The sequence below is a fragment of the Colius striatus genome, chromosome Z, assembly GCF_028858725.1.
Source record: "Colius striatus isolate bColStr4 chromosome Z, bColStr4.1.hap1, whole genome shotgun sequence".
Classification (NCBI taxonomy): domain Eukaryota; kingdom Metazoa; phylum Chordata; class Aves; order Coliiformes; family Coliidae; genus Colius; species Colius striatus.
In genome coordinates, this window is record NC_084790.1 from 33,471,927 (window position 1) to 33,488,037 (window position 16,111).

The following is a 16,111-nucleotide window of genomic DNA, read 5'->3' on the forward strand; positions in this document are numbered from 1 at the left end:
AAACTCAGTAAAGCTGACAAACAAAATTTCTAAATGAACTACAACAGAAAATATAATCTCTGACAAATCGTGGGCATTGCATTTCCCCTTTTTAAGACATTTTAGGTGAACAGTCTGCTGAAACTTTTATTTTGTAGAGATGAAGGCACTGTCATCAAATAAATCCCTAACAAAAAAGGTTTAGGACTATGAGTCACTAACCTATTTAAACAACATGGTAGCTTTATCAGAATAAGTACCGTAGCAGGGCATTTTAAAACATGGTATGCTTGAAGTGGCATGGCAAATACTGTTCAATAGATTAGCAAAAGTGCATATAAACAAAACCAATTACATTCTAAGCTCTGAATAGATAAAACAGTACAAATTTAAGTTCCTAGATAACAAAGATGTGTTGGTAAATTGCAGAGATTCTGAGACAGAGGTAGAAAATATCATATTGGTAAAACCCTGTAATCCAAAATGTGAAGCCATCAATGCAGCTACTAAAGAAGATAATAATGTCACTGCAGCAGACTGCCTAGATTGAAGGTCAATTCCTTCATTAATACCTGTCTTGGCAAAGGAAATTGACAACATGAACGGATTCAAGATGGAGAACAGTTCTGGTGCTACTGCTTCAGACTATAATGGTGCTTCTCCTCAGAAGGAATCTTTCCACATCTTTAGTTGGAACTGTGCTAATATGTAAGGTTTCTGCAAACCCTAGTACTCATATAGCCTGCAACAAAGATGCTATGATAGACTAACATCTTGAGTTTTCTTGAAACATGAGATTTTGCAAGGTACTTGGGCATACTTCATTGATGTGAAACCAGAAAATCACAGAGTAACATAAAAACAGCTACCTCACTACAGCATTTTGGAACAAAAGCTCATTTCTAGAGTACAATACAATACATTTTTTCTTTATGGACAAACTATATCTGCTTTCTACAGAGGAGCAGTAGGGCAACAGACATTTGGAAGGCTCCAGGCATAGAACAGATGCTATGACAACTATAGAAGAAAGGACTTGACATTCCATATTTCTTTAGCAAGAAAAGAGACTGCACTCTTGAATGCATCAATTACCACTATTCATTACCATTAAGTGTATACAGCTTCAATTTTGTGAAATACAGCTTTAATGTCCTCTTTATTTGCTTGTTTAAAAAGAAAAGAATCTGCTAAAAAGTTTAGTAGAGCACACATTTTTTTGGTTGATGCATAACAGATTTTTTAAATTTCAACTAAAAACTATTAAGAATGTGGCACACATCAAGTTCAAAAACAAAACAAAAAACCACAACAACCCCCCTACTCCCAGATTTTTTTTAAACTTAATTGTACTTGTACTTACAAGTATGTAAGCATTCTGTTACAGTAGTAGCATCAATCAGGTATCCATTGCACAGACGGCAGGTTATATGGGCATTAATGTCCCAAAGCTTAATCTTTCTTGTTAGCATCTTTGGTGTCTGGAGAAAAGACATATAAAGTAACACAGCTGTAGCAATCAGGTAAAGGTCATTTGGGAATAAACAAATTAACCCTCAAGATATGTTTATACAACTTTAGACTCTCATACACTGTATATGCACATGTACACATACAATGATAGCACTAACATTTAATGGACATAGCAGAAGTGAAACAATGTAAAATCCACACTATTTTGCAAGTTAAAATGTCAGTAGCATAGGAAACAGTCTTAGCAGCACGCTTTTAACAAAATCCAAGGGCCTTGGATGTTAGGTGAAACCCTACTATTCTAGGGACCTAGGTAATCACATTCTGCCTAGTAATGAGGAAGAATTAACAAAAACTTTTAGAGAGAAAATCAATTATCAAAACAATTTGACAACTGAATGCATTTTGATAATTGAAAAGTCAAAACAACTGATTCAGATTTGGCATAGTATCGTTAACCACACTGTCAAGTGACTGCCTTGTGCCAGTATGGTTATGGCATAATTTTGAAGCCCTGTCTCAATAATGGAGCTGAAATGTAAACCTTCTGAAATCCTGCTTTATTTACACTCAAGTGTATTAAAGAACACAAATTGAAATCTCACTGGCAGAGCTGCAGGTTGTTGCACTAAGAAACATGAACTAGAAAGAGAGCAATGGATAGAATAATCACCATAAAAAAAAAATTAAAAAATCAGAAATTAAATCTGAAACAGCTCATTTAAATTTTTGCAGCAATATGAATTGCTTTTCTAGAAAACATCACACAAAGTTCATGCCTTAAAAACTAAAGTATAATCTTTTAAATACAGCTATATTTTATTTTTTGGAATATAATGAAAAGAAAATTGCACTGTTACCATAAGATGATAACAACTGAGTTAATTAACAGAGCACACTAAACTGGCTTACAACCTGTTTCACCTTCAGTGCAGAAGTCACTATATTACACTGTTTTTGATAAACTGACTTTAGCACCCTTGGCTTGCAAATACTACTTTTCCCCTAGCTTATTTTGGAATACATTTCAGAACTTGAATGGTGACACATGTTCCTTGAATATCACATAGAAATATCTTAACCAGGTTGCCTGATCTTTAATCTAATTTGTCATATTGTTTTCTGCATTTAATTAAGTGGTACTGGGCAAAAAGAACTCTCAAAAGACAGCATTGAAAAAGTCCACAAGGTCAATGAGAATCTATGCTAGGTAACTCAATCACTTTTCTAAATCATATTTTCTAAGTTTATTTCTAAGCAACTCAAAACAGCTGCATATTAGACCCTTGGAAGTTAGTGCACAAGATTTCATAGAATCATAGAACGGTACGGGGTGGAAGGGACCTTTAGAAATCATCTAGTCCAACCCCCCTGCAGAAGCAGGTTCACATAGATCAGGTCACGTAGGAACATGTCCAGGTGGATCTTGAAGACCTCCAAGGAAGTAGACTCCACAACCCGTCTGGGCAGCCTGTGCCACTGCTCACTCACCCTCACAGTAAAATAGTTTTTTTCTTATGTTTAAGTGGAACTTTTTGTTTTCCAGCTTCATCCCATTACCCCTTGTTCTGTTGCTAGCTACTATAGAAAAAAGGGATGTCCCAACCTCCTGACACCCATCCTTTAGATATTTATAAATGTTAATAAGATCTCCCGTCAATCTCCTCTTCTACTTAAAGAAGCTACTGTGTGAAGTGTATTTCCGTGTCACAGGGAAGAGCCATTCAACATCACTTTTAAGAAGAGGTCAGAAGACAGCATAAACCACCAGTTCAATAGAAAGACAGCACATTGTAAAATATAATTTCTCTTTTGCTTGTGGTTAATCAATTTACAAGGACACTTTAAAAGGTAGGATCGATACAACTCTAGTTACTTGCCAAGGCAACTTGAGAAAAAGATGTCCAGGATCACCACAGACTGAATCCAAACAGTAATAAGGCATAACAGTGAAAGATATTACAGTGAAAACTGAAGCAAATAAATTATTTATTTTCTAGAAAAGACATGACAGTATTTCCCCACTGCAGGAGAGACAAACACCACCACTAAAAAACAGAAGACACAAGACTCAAGACTCCTCTTATTACACATATAAAGAGCAGAAACTGAGAACTATTAGAAGCAGCAGCAGAATGGAAACAGTTGTTTTCCAGAGCATTAGACACTTCAGTTTCAAAACATGACAAAATCTACTGTAGATTTCTCCAGAAAATCTGGCTCACACTGCTATCTTGCAGCTGCTAAAACAAGAGAATGATCTCTTCTTCTCTGCATATGCAGAGGCTCAGACATGGTAGCTTCAACAAACCTTGAATCCCCAACAAGCAATGTGACTTCTAAGGTCAGACTCCACTTTAGCTTACATCTTGTGCAATTTAAACCTGTGTTCTTGCCATGGTTTCACATGGAGCTGTTTCTGGTAATGAAGTACCAGAAATAGCAGTACTTCTTCTCCTGGAAGAAGTTGCTCGAAAGTCTCCCCAGCTCTGAGCCAGACCTGCTTCTGGGGCTAAACCAATTAGATGTCTCCATGATCATTTTCTAAGAAGAAATCAGAAGAGGAGGGTCCTTCCTGTTTTTTCCTTCTACTGACCCTTCTTTTCTGGCTGGTCCTGTTGCAAGGAGTGGGAAGAGAGAGAAGCAACCATGCAGACTCCAAAGTCAGTGAGGAATGAGAGGAAGAGGTGTGCTGGAGCAGAGACTCCCCTGTAGTCTACGGAGAGGACTGGTGAAGCTGAGATTTGTTTGCATTTCATTAAAGACACCGTATCATCCCATATTCACAGAAGTTGTAGTTGTTGGGAAGAACCCATGCCAAACAAGTTCATTAAAATTATGCCCAGAAGAGGCTGTGTCCCATGGGAGATATCCTGTAATGGCAGAAGCTGCAGCTGCTGGGAAGAACCCACACCAGGAAGTTCTCAGGACACAGTCCCGGGAGAGGAACCCCAGTATTGGAGCAGGGGAAGAATGCAAGGAGTTGTCCTCATCTGAGAAGAGGGAAGCAGCAGAGCCCATCTGTGAGAGACTGATCATATCCCCCATTCCATAACCCCAGGAGCTGTTGAGGAGGGAGGAGGTAGAACGCAGATAAATCGGGAGCAGTAGGCTGGGCCTGGGAAGAAAGGAGGGATGGGGGACGGAGATCTTAAAGTGCTGGTTGTAATTTTCTCATCATACTACTCCCTTTTTGCTTTTTATTCTACTACTACAAGAAACAGAACAACTTTCCTACTTTCCTCTGTAAGTCAAGTAGTGGAGTCTGTTTTGCCCAGTACCATAATTGGCAGCGAGCCCTCCCTGCCCTTGTCTTAATCCGAAACAACCTTGCTTATCTTTTTACTCCCATTTCATTGGGGCCTCAGCCACTCTAACAAGGGTGGGAGTGAATGGGAGACACCGAGAAAGAAAGTGCTGTGGTGTTTCATTGCTCGCTGGTCAAAACCACAACTGGAACTGAGCAGCAGATACGTAATGTCTAGAACATGAAGTCTGACTAAGAACCTCCAAGATTAGTCAGGTTGCGTTAAGCAAAATAATTTTCTCCATTCTAGGCAAATCCAGGTTTCCCTTTAATATCTTCCCTTTGAAAAACAGTATGAGATTTTTCCAAATTGGAACTTCATGTGATATCTTCCATAAATGTCCCCATCTCTCTGTGATATATTGAAAAGAAAGGTAAAAGTGATTCCAGAAACTTTCAAAACAAGTAATCTAACCTTACAAAAAATAAATAACAAAAGTCCCAAACCACCTCTGAATAAATATTCGTAAGCAAGCTTGTAGCTTAAGAGTACAGAAACGGTCAGACACCTGTATAATGCAGTAAGCAACCCAGTCTGACCTCAGAGTTTAGGGTGCTTTGAGCAGTTGGATTACACAGAATAGATTGTTGAGGTTGGAAGGGACCTTTAGAGATCATCTACTCCAAGCCCCCGGTAAAGTAGGTCCACCCAGGTCAGGTGCACCTGACCTAGGACACAGGAACATGTCCAGGCAGATCTTGAAGATCTCCAGAGAAGGAGATTCCACAACCTCCCTATGCAGCCTGTGCCACTGCTCTGTCACCCTCAGAGTAAAAGAATTTTTCCTTATGTTTAAATGGAACTTTTTTGTTCCAGTCTCATCCCATTACCCCTTGTCCTGTTGCTAGATACCATCGAAAAAAGGGATGCCTCAACCTCCTAACATCCATCATTTAGATATTTGTAAATATTAATGAGATTCCCCCCTCAATCTCCTCTTATCTAGATCAAACAGCCCCAGTTCCCACACTCTTTCCTCATAAGGAAGATGTTCCAGTGCACTGATCATCTTGGTGGCTCTGTGCTGGACTCTCTCCAGAAGTTCTCTATTCCTCTTGAGTTTTGGGGAGCCCAGAACTGGACACAGGACTCCAGATGAGGCCTCACCAGGACAGAGGGGGAGAACCTCCCTCTACCTGCTGGCTACACTCTCCTTGATGCATCCCAGGATGCCATTGGCCTTCTTGGCCATGAGGGCACATTACTGACTCATGTTCAGTTTATTATCAATAAACGGGTGCTTGTTCCTTCCCAGATGCAAGACTCTGCACTTGCCCTTGTTGAACCTCATGAGGTTCCTCTCTGCGCAACTCTCAAGCTGATCGAGATCCCGCTGAATGGCAACACAGCCTTCTGGGGAATCAGCCAGTCCTCCCAGTTTGGTATGAGCAGCCAACTTGTTGAGGGCAATGTTTAATATCTTCTTCCCTTCATGCTGGTCAGACTTGCATTACAATTTCCATTTGGTTAAACTTCCCTCATTCATAGAATCATTGAGTCATAGAAAGTAGGGGTTGGAAGGGATCTTTAGAGATCATCTAGTCTAACTCCCTCCCGCCAAAGCAGGTCCACCTAGATCAGGTCACACAAGAACATATCCAGGTGGGTTTTGAAGACCTCCACCACCTCCCTGGGCAGCCTGTGCAGTGCTCCATCACCCTCACAGTAAAATAGTTTTTATCCATTACTCCTTGTTCTGTCAGTAGATACATTAGAAAAAAATGATGCCTCAACATCCTCACACCCCCTACTTAGATATTTGTAAATATTAATGAGATTCCTCCTCAGTCTCCTCTTCTCTAAACAGCTCCAGTTCCCACAGTCTTTCCTCATAAGGAAAATGTTCCAGTTCCCTGATCTTGGTGGCCCTGCAATAGGTTCTCTCCAGAAGTTCTGTGTTGAGCTGGGGAGTCCAGAACTGGACACAGGACTCCAGATGAGGCCTCATGAGGGCAGAGCAGAGGGGGAGAAGAACCTCCCCTGACCTACTGGCCACACTCTTCTTGATGCATCTCAGGATGCCATTGGTCTTCTTGGCCACAAAGGCACATTGCTGGCTCATATTTAGCTTATTATCAATCAGGAATCCCAGCTCTCTCTCTGTAGAGCTGCTCTCCAGCAGGTCAATCCCCAGCCTGTACTGGTGCAGGCGGTTGTTCCTTCCCAGATGCAGGACTCTGCACTTGTTGAACCTCGTCAGCTTCCTCTCTGCCCAAGTCTCAGGCCGGTCAAGATTCCACTGAATGGCAGCACAGCCTTCTGGGGAATCAGCCAGTCCTCCCAGTTTGGTGTCAGCAGCCAACTTGCTGAGGGTACACTCTGTCCCCTCATCCAGGTCGTTGATGAAGATGTTGAACAAGACTGGCCCTAGAACCCATCCCTATAGAACTCCACTGGCCACAGGCCTTCAACTTGATTCTGTGCCATTGATCACCACCCTCTGGGCTCTGTCATTCAGCCAGCTCTCAATCCACCTCACTGTGCACTCATCCAAGCCACACTGCTTGAGCTTTCTGATGAGGATGTTATGGGAGACAGTGTCAAAAGCCTTGCTGAAATCAAGGTAGATGACATGTGCTGCTCTCCCATATCTAGCCAGCCAGTTATGCCCTTGTAGAAGGCTATCAGGTTGGTCAAACAGGATTTCCCCTTGGTGAAGCCATGTTGACTCCCCCTGATACCATCTTTTTCTTTATATGTTTAGTGATAACACTCAGGATGTTCCATCACCTTTCCAGGGATGGAGGTGAGGCTGATCGGCCTGCAGTTTCCTGGGTCATCCTTCTTGCCCTTTTTGAAGACTGGAGTAACACTGGCCTTTCTCCAGACCTCAGGCACCTTGCCTGGCCTCCATGATCCTACATGATCTCCTGATGTTTTTTCAAACCTCAATTATCCTATGCCCCTATGAACTTACTGCTACACTGCTTTTGCCTATCCACATGGGAGACATGCTAAATTTCTTTCTCTTTTAACTGCTCCAAAGCTGCTGATTGCATACCTCAAGCAACTGTTATCCAGTCACAATCACACAGATATCAACTTAATAAAGTTAGCTTGAGCTCAGCATCTGAAATTGCTTGCTTTAAAAAGAAATCTGGCAAAATCAGGTTAAGGTAGAAGTCACATATGTCAGCCTCGTGTAATAATAGGTGGGGACAATAAGTTTATTTTTCCGAAATGCCACCTAGGCTGATACCTTCTTGCATACACTTTCAAAAAAGAAAACACAAGAAATCTCCAAATTGAGACTTCATTAACTCATAGACAAGAGTTTATAGACTGTGCAGAAGTTAGTATGAAAAGTGAATCTCTACAATAAACTGAGACTGCTTTAATGTGCCCTAACATGTAATGTGACCTATCAGTCAAGATACAGGCTCAAGAGTTTCTGAACCTTTCACAGGATCACAGCCAAGTTCAGATGCAGAAGTCTAAAATAAAGTTATCATCTCGTATAAATGCAAGCAACTTCAGAGGACAGACCAGCATCTGAACATTTACAATGTCGTTTTCTAAGAGTAATAGACCCTTTTTTCACCGTTGAACACTACAAATTTTAGGCTTATATCAAACCTCTATGTTAGTTAGCAGACAATAAAAATATCATACTTAAACTTTTTGAAAGCCAAAGCCAACAAAGGAAAATCTGTAGTACATAGTAGTTCATTAATTCTTCTATACAGAGTTACCTGCTTAAATAGTAAACTACTACAGTAAACAATCTCAAATAAAATGGAAGAACTGCAAATAACTTTCTGAGATTCTCAGTCCACTGACTGAACAGTGACATAGAAAAAAAGTTTCACGTTCTTTACCTAGTCAAGAAGTGAACATTAGAGCCAAAGCACAATCCTTCTCCCTCAAAACCATGTTGCTGGAACAGGAAAATGTTACACTAACTACTCCATTTTATAATCGGAAACACTTCTGAGGTACAGATGCTTCTTTTTAAACAAAAACAAAATTCAACAACCTGAGCCTCACCTGATTTTACAGGACATGTAAAATGCAAAAAAAAAAAAAAAAAAAAAAAAAAGTGGCCTCTCAGGAGGTTACATAGATTCAAACTGCTCTGATCCAACCTTGCACGCCTAAGCACCAGGAACAGGCTTACAGCAACTTCAACCCACAACCTCTCTAGACAACCTGTTATAGGGTCTGATACACTTCACTAGCAAAAAGTGCTCCTACTGTCTCATAGGAACATCCTGTGTTGCAAGGGGTGTGCAATGCCTCCAAGAATAGTGCGGCATCCTATTCTTGATTTCTGTCGACAAGTGTGTTGAAAATCACAGTAATATCTTCCCTTATTCTTAGCATCATTTTCTTTAGGACCATTGTAAACATCGTAAAATAAACCCCAGCAACACCAGAATCTCACTCAGTAGCTGAGGTAACAGTTTTAACCCAAGATGTTGGTACTTCACACTGGAAATTATTTTTGAGTCAGAAAAAAACAAATCATTACTGTACTGCTTTGGAGAAATAAGAAATCTTCTCAAGTGCCTAAAAAAATTATATAATTAAGAAGTCCGTTCTCTAAAAATTAAAATGAGAGCCCTGTGTTAGATCAATCTTTCTCTTAGAAAGACAAAACATACTTTCCTAAAATCTGACATAAATCTTGAAATGGATGCAAAGAGCTATGCACTGCAATTTCAAAGAGACTGCTCTCCTAACAGCTGTAAAGCAATGAATTATTCAGAAACAACATACTAACGGTGGACAGAGAAGAGGCAATCTCCTTAAATGCTGTAACACTGCAATCCCAAATAAACACACAAAATATTTCAAACATCCAGCACATAAGTAAAAATTCTCACTTGCACAAAAATTAGGATTTCTTCATACTGGTTCCAAAAAAAGGTATTTTAAACCATCCTCTTGCATGGTGTCTGTCTCTCACTGTCTGGTGGAATTTACATCACATCAGAAGCAAGTGAGTGTAGACAACTACAAAGGCAGATGCATTATATTCCCAATTTAAAAAAACCAACAAAAAACAAAACAAACAACCAAAAAACCCCAAGCAAACCAATAACCCCATGCACACAGAGTTAGGAGTATTTGGCAAGGCATATGCACATGTCAGCCAGCCAACTGGTTTTGTTCATGTTATGCTTCATCTACTAAGACAGTGTCCTATTAAGATGATTAAGCAAAAAGGTATGCAGTATATTACAGATCTCTCTACTAAAATTGTGTCACCAGTAGGACAAGCCTGAATGCCTCTATATGAGCTTTCACCTTTCGGAGATACTTCAGCATTTTAAACCATTACTCATGCAAGTTTACAGAGAGGATCAGTAGAAGTATCTCTTAGAAGTATGGTTTTATAATTTGTGTACACTTGTCCAGAATGTTCTGGCCTACATGAGGCATACCTCTTAAAACAGCATTTCTTTTCAGAGTCTGCCATCCAGAGACCTGAAAAGACAGAAAAATAGTCTGAAAGTTAACACCCAAATATTCTTCAAAATTGAAATATTTAGCTCACTAAATTCACCTCAAATTATCTAAGTAAATTAATTTAAGGTACAGTGGGGACTGCCAGATCCTGATGAAAAAAAGAAAAATCAAACACAGTCTCCTAAAAAAGGATATGTGTACAGAAGGAAAATTACTCAAAAATCCAAGTAGTCCTGTCACCATCTGATGGTGAAATGGAATGAAACTCATTACCTTCACAAATGACAGGGAAAATAATCAAATAAGCAAGCAGAGACTTTGAACCACAGCCTATGGACTGCACAGTGATCAGCCTGTAAGAAAAGACTGAAGATCCACAGACACGTATTATTCTCCTTTTTCAAGTTATATTTGCAATTAATCTACACTTTGTATCTTAAGTTTAAAAAAACACTTTCAAGGAAATAAGTAGTATTTCCAGAAATAATTAGTATTTTCTTTGCATCACCTTTACCTAGAAGATAATCTCACATAAACAGATTATCTTAACAGATAATCTGTTAAGCAATTTCTTTTATTTAATTGACTCACACAAGAAATAATCTGATGTTACACAGACAGGTAGACTACTATCACTTCCATTTTCCTGCTCCAAAAAAATCACAGGCATAGCCTGTAGCTACTGATTCTACTGTTATCTTGTTAAAGGAATTACAAATACAATGATACAAGAAGATATTAATGATAGCACTGAGAACTTCAATACAATGCAAATAAAAATATCTTGCAATTCCACCATGAATGTCTTTGCATCCAGAGAAAAAAAAGCTACTATTAATTGAAAGCAACACTGAGCTGCACAAGATGCCTTTTTGTTGAAACACACAAAAAACAGTCCTTACCAAGGAAGGAAAGACCCTCATACAGAAAAAATAAACTGCACAAAGCATTTGTAACCAAAAAAGAAGCAAGATCTATTTCTGCAGCAAAATGTGGAAAACAGGAGTCAACGAAACTACATCTGAAGAAATGGAGTCAGACACTTGTTACCATTCCAAGAGCATATCACAACATAAACTTCTGAGTAAGTCTTTCAAAAGGAGTTGTCCTGCATTTCCATCGCTACTATTGCCCGACGACAAGGTTCAGCAACAAGAAGAAAGAGGCTTTGAACTTGGGAGGAAAGTCAACTATCAAGTTAGTCCTAAATCACCACCATATTCTGGTAACAGGAAAATACGCTATAAAAGCTGAAGACAAGAAAATTAATTAGATTTTTACACCCAGACTGTGTTTGCAGACCAGGCAAGTGGACTTCTCTGCTGATTCTGAAGTGAGTACTAATATTGCAAACCAGATTTTCTTCAGAGGACTGTTCACCTGCTATGACTGCTCTTGGTATAAATTTCTGGTAGAACGTCAATCAATTTTGGGAACAGAGCAAATGGAAGCAATCTGCCAAACATCTGAACTACAATCCACGTGGGTCCTACATGCCTTCCTAGGAATGGCTGGGTGGTGTTGTCTCTGGATTCCTAATTGTGAACGAATCAAAGGAAGTACTGCATTGAACTCCTGAATGGAGATCTGCCTTTCAAACCCTTAGGAAGGTTTTCATGACTGCCTCAGCCTTGGACTTCGCTGATTTAACTAAATCCTTTGACCTGAGAGACTCAATCAAGCTCTGGGAGTGTTAACTCAGAGCCTGAAATCCTGGAGAAGAACTGTAGAATATTTCCCTAAACAGCCAATAATATTAACACAGGATGGCCAGAGTGTTTAAGGGCTGAGGCTGACACTAATCCAAGAAGTCCAGAAGTTAACTATGGGAATTAACTGTCTACATGCCTCACATCACAAAATCACAAGGCCTGGAATAGAACTCAAAAGATCATCTAGTCCAATCCCCCTGCAGGACCACCTAGAGTAGGTCACACAGGAACTCATTCAGGTGGACTTTCAATGTCTCCAGAGAAGGAAACTAAATAATCCATCTGGGCAGCCTGTTCCGGTGCTCTGTCACCCTCACAATGAAGAAATTCTTAATTGAAGAATTGGCGATTTCCATATTGGAGCAAAAGGAGTGTCACTGGTTAACTCCAAGCAAATGCTAAAATACCAAGTGGTGCTCCGAGAGCAAAAAGAAGTGCAACTGAAGACAATTACTGCTGTTAACTCTGTGTCATGGTTTGACATGACAGCCTCCTCTGGTAAGGGGGAAGGGGCTGTAAAGATGGCTCCTGTAAGAAGTTATTTGCAACTCTCCCCACCTCTGAGCCAGACTCACTTCTGGGGCTGAGCCAATTCGATATTTCCATGATCACTTTAAGAAGAAGCTGGCAGAAGAGGCTTCTTCCTCCTTCCTGTTTCTTCCTTTTTCTGTCCCTTCTTTTTCTTCTGCCTGGTAGTGGTGCACGGAGTGGAGACTCATTTTGATAACGACCCTGTATCAGGGTCAAAGACTCATGTTGCTAAAGCTGTCCCCGGACCAGGGGCAGCAATTCATTAATTAAAGGCCCTGAGCCAGGGACAGTGACTACGGCAGAGGAGGCCGTGTACTGTGGGAGGGACCTAATCACTTCACTACAGACCCTGAGCCAAGGGCAGCGATTCTCTTCTTTAAAACTATGGCTGGAGCAGGCTGTGTCCTGAGGAAGGGACCCAATATCCACAGTTGTAACTGTGGGGAGGAACCCACAACAAAGCAGCTCATTAAACGTACGCCCCGAAGAGGCCTTGTCCTGAGAGAGGGATCCTGTAACTGCAGAAACTGCAACCATGGCAAGGAATCCACGCCAGAGATATTTACTAAGGACTGTGTCCCACGTGAGGGACCCTGTATCGACAGAAGCTGCAGCGGCTGGGAACAACCTGCACCAGAGAAGTTCATTAAGGACTCTGTCCTGGGGGAGGAACCCTGTGCTGGAGCAGGGGAAGAATGCCAGGAGTCATCCTCATCTGAGAAGAAAGAAGCAGCAGAGCCCATCTGTGAGAGACTGACCACATCCGCCATTCCCTGCCCCCCTGAGCCATTGAGAGGGGAGGAGGTAGAGATATCACAAGCAGTGAGCTGGGCCTGGGAAGAAAAAGTGCTGGTTGTAATTTTCTCATCATCCTACTCCCTTTTTGCTTTTATTCCATTCTGTTTTGTGTAGAATAAACTTTCCTACTTTCCTCTCTAAGTCAAGTACTGGAGTCTGTTTTGCCCAAAACCATAATTGGCAGCGAGCCCTCCCTGCCCTTGTCTCAATCTACAACAACCTTGCTTATCATTTTATTCCCATTTCACTGGGGCCTCTGCCATCCTAACGAGGGTGGGAGTGAATGGGGGCACCGAGTGAGAGACTGCCTTGGTGCTGCTGTGCTAGCTGGGCCAAACCACGACAACCTACAATGTTTCTAGACCCTGTAGCAAGAAAGGAGGAAGTGTTACAACATGATTGCCTTCAAACTGTCCTCTATTCAAGCAGGGAAGACTTCAAGATAAACTCTGAGGAGGAACTATTTATAGATAGGAAGAGCCATATACACAAAGAATCACAGAATCATAGAATGGTAGGGTTGGAAGGGACCTTTAGAGATCATGTAGTCCAACCACCTTGCAGAAGCAGATAAACCTAGATCAGGTCACATAGGAACATATCCAGGCGGATCTTGAAGACCTCCTGAATGTTATCACTGAACATAAGAAGAAAAACATGGTTATCAGGGGGAGTCAATATGGCTTCACCAAGGGGAAATCCTGTTTGACCAACCTGATAGCCTTCTACAAGGGCATAACTGGCTGGCTAGATGAGGGAGAGCAGCACATGTCATCTACCTTGATTTCAGCAAGGCTTTTGACACTGTCTCCCATAACATCCTCATCAGAAAGCTCAAGCAGTGTGGCTTGGATGAGTGCACAGTGAGGTGGATCGAGAGCTGGCTGAATGACAGAGCCCAGAGGGTGGTGATCAATGGCACAGAATCAAGTTGGAGGCCTGTGGCCAGTGGAGTTCCATAGGGATGGGTTCTGGGGCCAGTCTTGTTCAATATCTTCATCAACGACCTGGATGAGGGGACAGAGTGTACCCTCAGCAAGTTGGCTGCTGACACCAAACTGGGAGGACTGGCTGATTCCCCAGAAGGCTGTGCTGCCATTCAGTGGAATCTTGACCGGCCTGAGACTTGGGCAGAGAGGAAGCTGACGAGGTTCAACAAGTGCAGAGTCCTGCATCTGGGAAGGAACAAACCCATGCACCAGTACAGGCTGGAGATTGATATGCTGGAGAGCAGCTGTGCAGTGAAAGACCTGGGATTCCTGATTGATAATAAGCTAAATATGAGCCAGCAATGTGCCCTTGTGGCCAAGAAGACCAATGGCATCCTGGAACGCATCAAGAAGAGTGTGGCCAGCAAGTCAAGGAAGTTCTTCTCCCTCTCTACTCTTCTCTGCTGAGGCCTCATCTGGAGTACTGTGTCGAGTTCTGGTCTCCTCAGCTCAAGATGGACAGAGAACTGCTGGAGAGAGTCCAGTGCAGGGCCACCAAGATGATTAGCAGACTGGAACATCTTTCACGTGAGGAAAGGCTGTGTAAACTGAGGCTGTTTAGTCTGGAGGAGACTGAGAGGAGATCTTATTAACATTTATAAATATGTAAAGGCTGGGTGTCAGAAGGTTGGGACATCCTTTTTTTCCACTGTAGCTAGCAACGGGACAAGGGGTAATGGGATGAAGCTGGATCACAAAATGTTCCACTTAAATATAAGAATAAACTATTCCACTGTGATGGTGACAGAGCAGTGGCACAGGCTGCCCTTTAGAGGTCTCAAACAGGGGAATTGTTTTAAGGGTCCTTGAGATAAAGGACTTAGGAAATCTGTAAGCAGATCAACCTGATGCAGCAAAAGAAATGGGTTTGGACTAGATCATCTTTGAAGATCCCTTCCAACTCAAATAATTCTATGGTTCTATCACTGTAAGCAAAGTAAACATAAACTGTTCTTCATCCCTACAAAAAGGAACTAAACAGAGCATATAGAACACAGCATGTATTCTCACCAAGAATTGTTCTTCTTCCAAGCTATTTCTCAAGTGGCCAATAAGCAACTATTATTTTCTCTGTATCACATGTATCAAAATAGGGCAATCCACTGCATGCTTTGAAATAGTTACCCCTCTTTAGTGTCTCACAGCATGTGAATGCCAAAAGAGGTTTAAATTGCTTAGTTAGGTACATACTTCAGCTGCAGATCAGAAGATAAACACATGCATAACCAAGTAAAGTAAATTTACAGTGCTCAGGTTGGAGATAGTGCAGATGATACCTTAATGAAATCCACCAGAAATTGTGCTAAATAAACATTTTGTGAAGTCCCTTTAATATATAGTTTATCCTACTTAAAAAATGCAATGGTTATCAAGCCTGGAAGTTATCATAGAGACAGATATATACATATATATTTAATCTTTTTAAAGCTAGATTAAAGACTACTTCTCTTCCAAATACATAATAGCTACCAAATTGTCGTGGTTTAGGCCCATCAGGGAACAAAGACCACGATTAGCCTCAAGTACCGAAGAGGCTGAGAATTGCTCAAGGGCAGGGAGGGCTTAATTGCCACTTAAGGTTCAGGACAAAACAGACCAGGCCACTCGGTTTGGGGAAGAAAACAGAAAATAATTTAATGCAACATCAACTAAAACATACCCACAAAAACCCAAAACATAACCAAAACGAAACAACACAGAGGAATACGTCAATGAAGAGTCCAACCAGCCTTTTTAAGAACACCTTCCCGCCACACCTCCCCTCTTCCCGGGCTCAGAGCCCTGATCCCGGGGTTTTTACCTTGCCCCCCCCGAACGGTTCGGGGGGGCAGGCAGTGGAGGTCTCAGTCAGTCTGCTCCCAATAGCTTCTGCCATCTGTCCCTCCTCAGGACGGGTGAACTCCACACC

At 41.4% G+C, this 16,111-nt stretch overlaps 1 protein-coding gene across 4 annotated transcripts in view; it reads right to left on the bottom strand.

Moving 5' to 3' along the window:
- PCGF3 (polycomb group ring finger 3) overlaps positions 1 to 16,111 on the bottom strand; it is a 55,333-nt gene that overhangs the window by 19,093 nt on the left and 20,129 nt on the right. For 2 of the 4 annotated variants that reach the window (XM_062019337.1, XM_062019336.1), the window contains exons 2-3: positions 10,148 to 10,190; positions 1,343 to 1,460 (exon numbers count right to left, since the gene is read on the bottom strand). In XM_062019337.1, coding sequence (XP_061875321.1) covers positions 1,343 to 1,451 — 109 coding nt within the window. In that variant the 5' untranslated portion in view covers positions 1,452 to 1,460; positions 10,148 to 10,190. Of the gene's footprint in view, positions 1 to 1,342; positions 1,476 to 10,147; positions 10,191 to 16,111 lie in introns of those variants that run through there. The other 2 variants (XM_062019338.1, XM_010200373.2) reach the window with 2 other exon arrangements.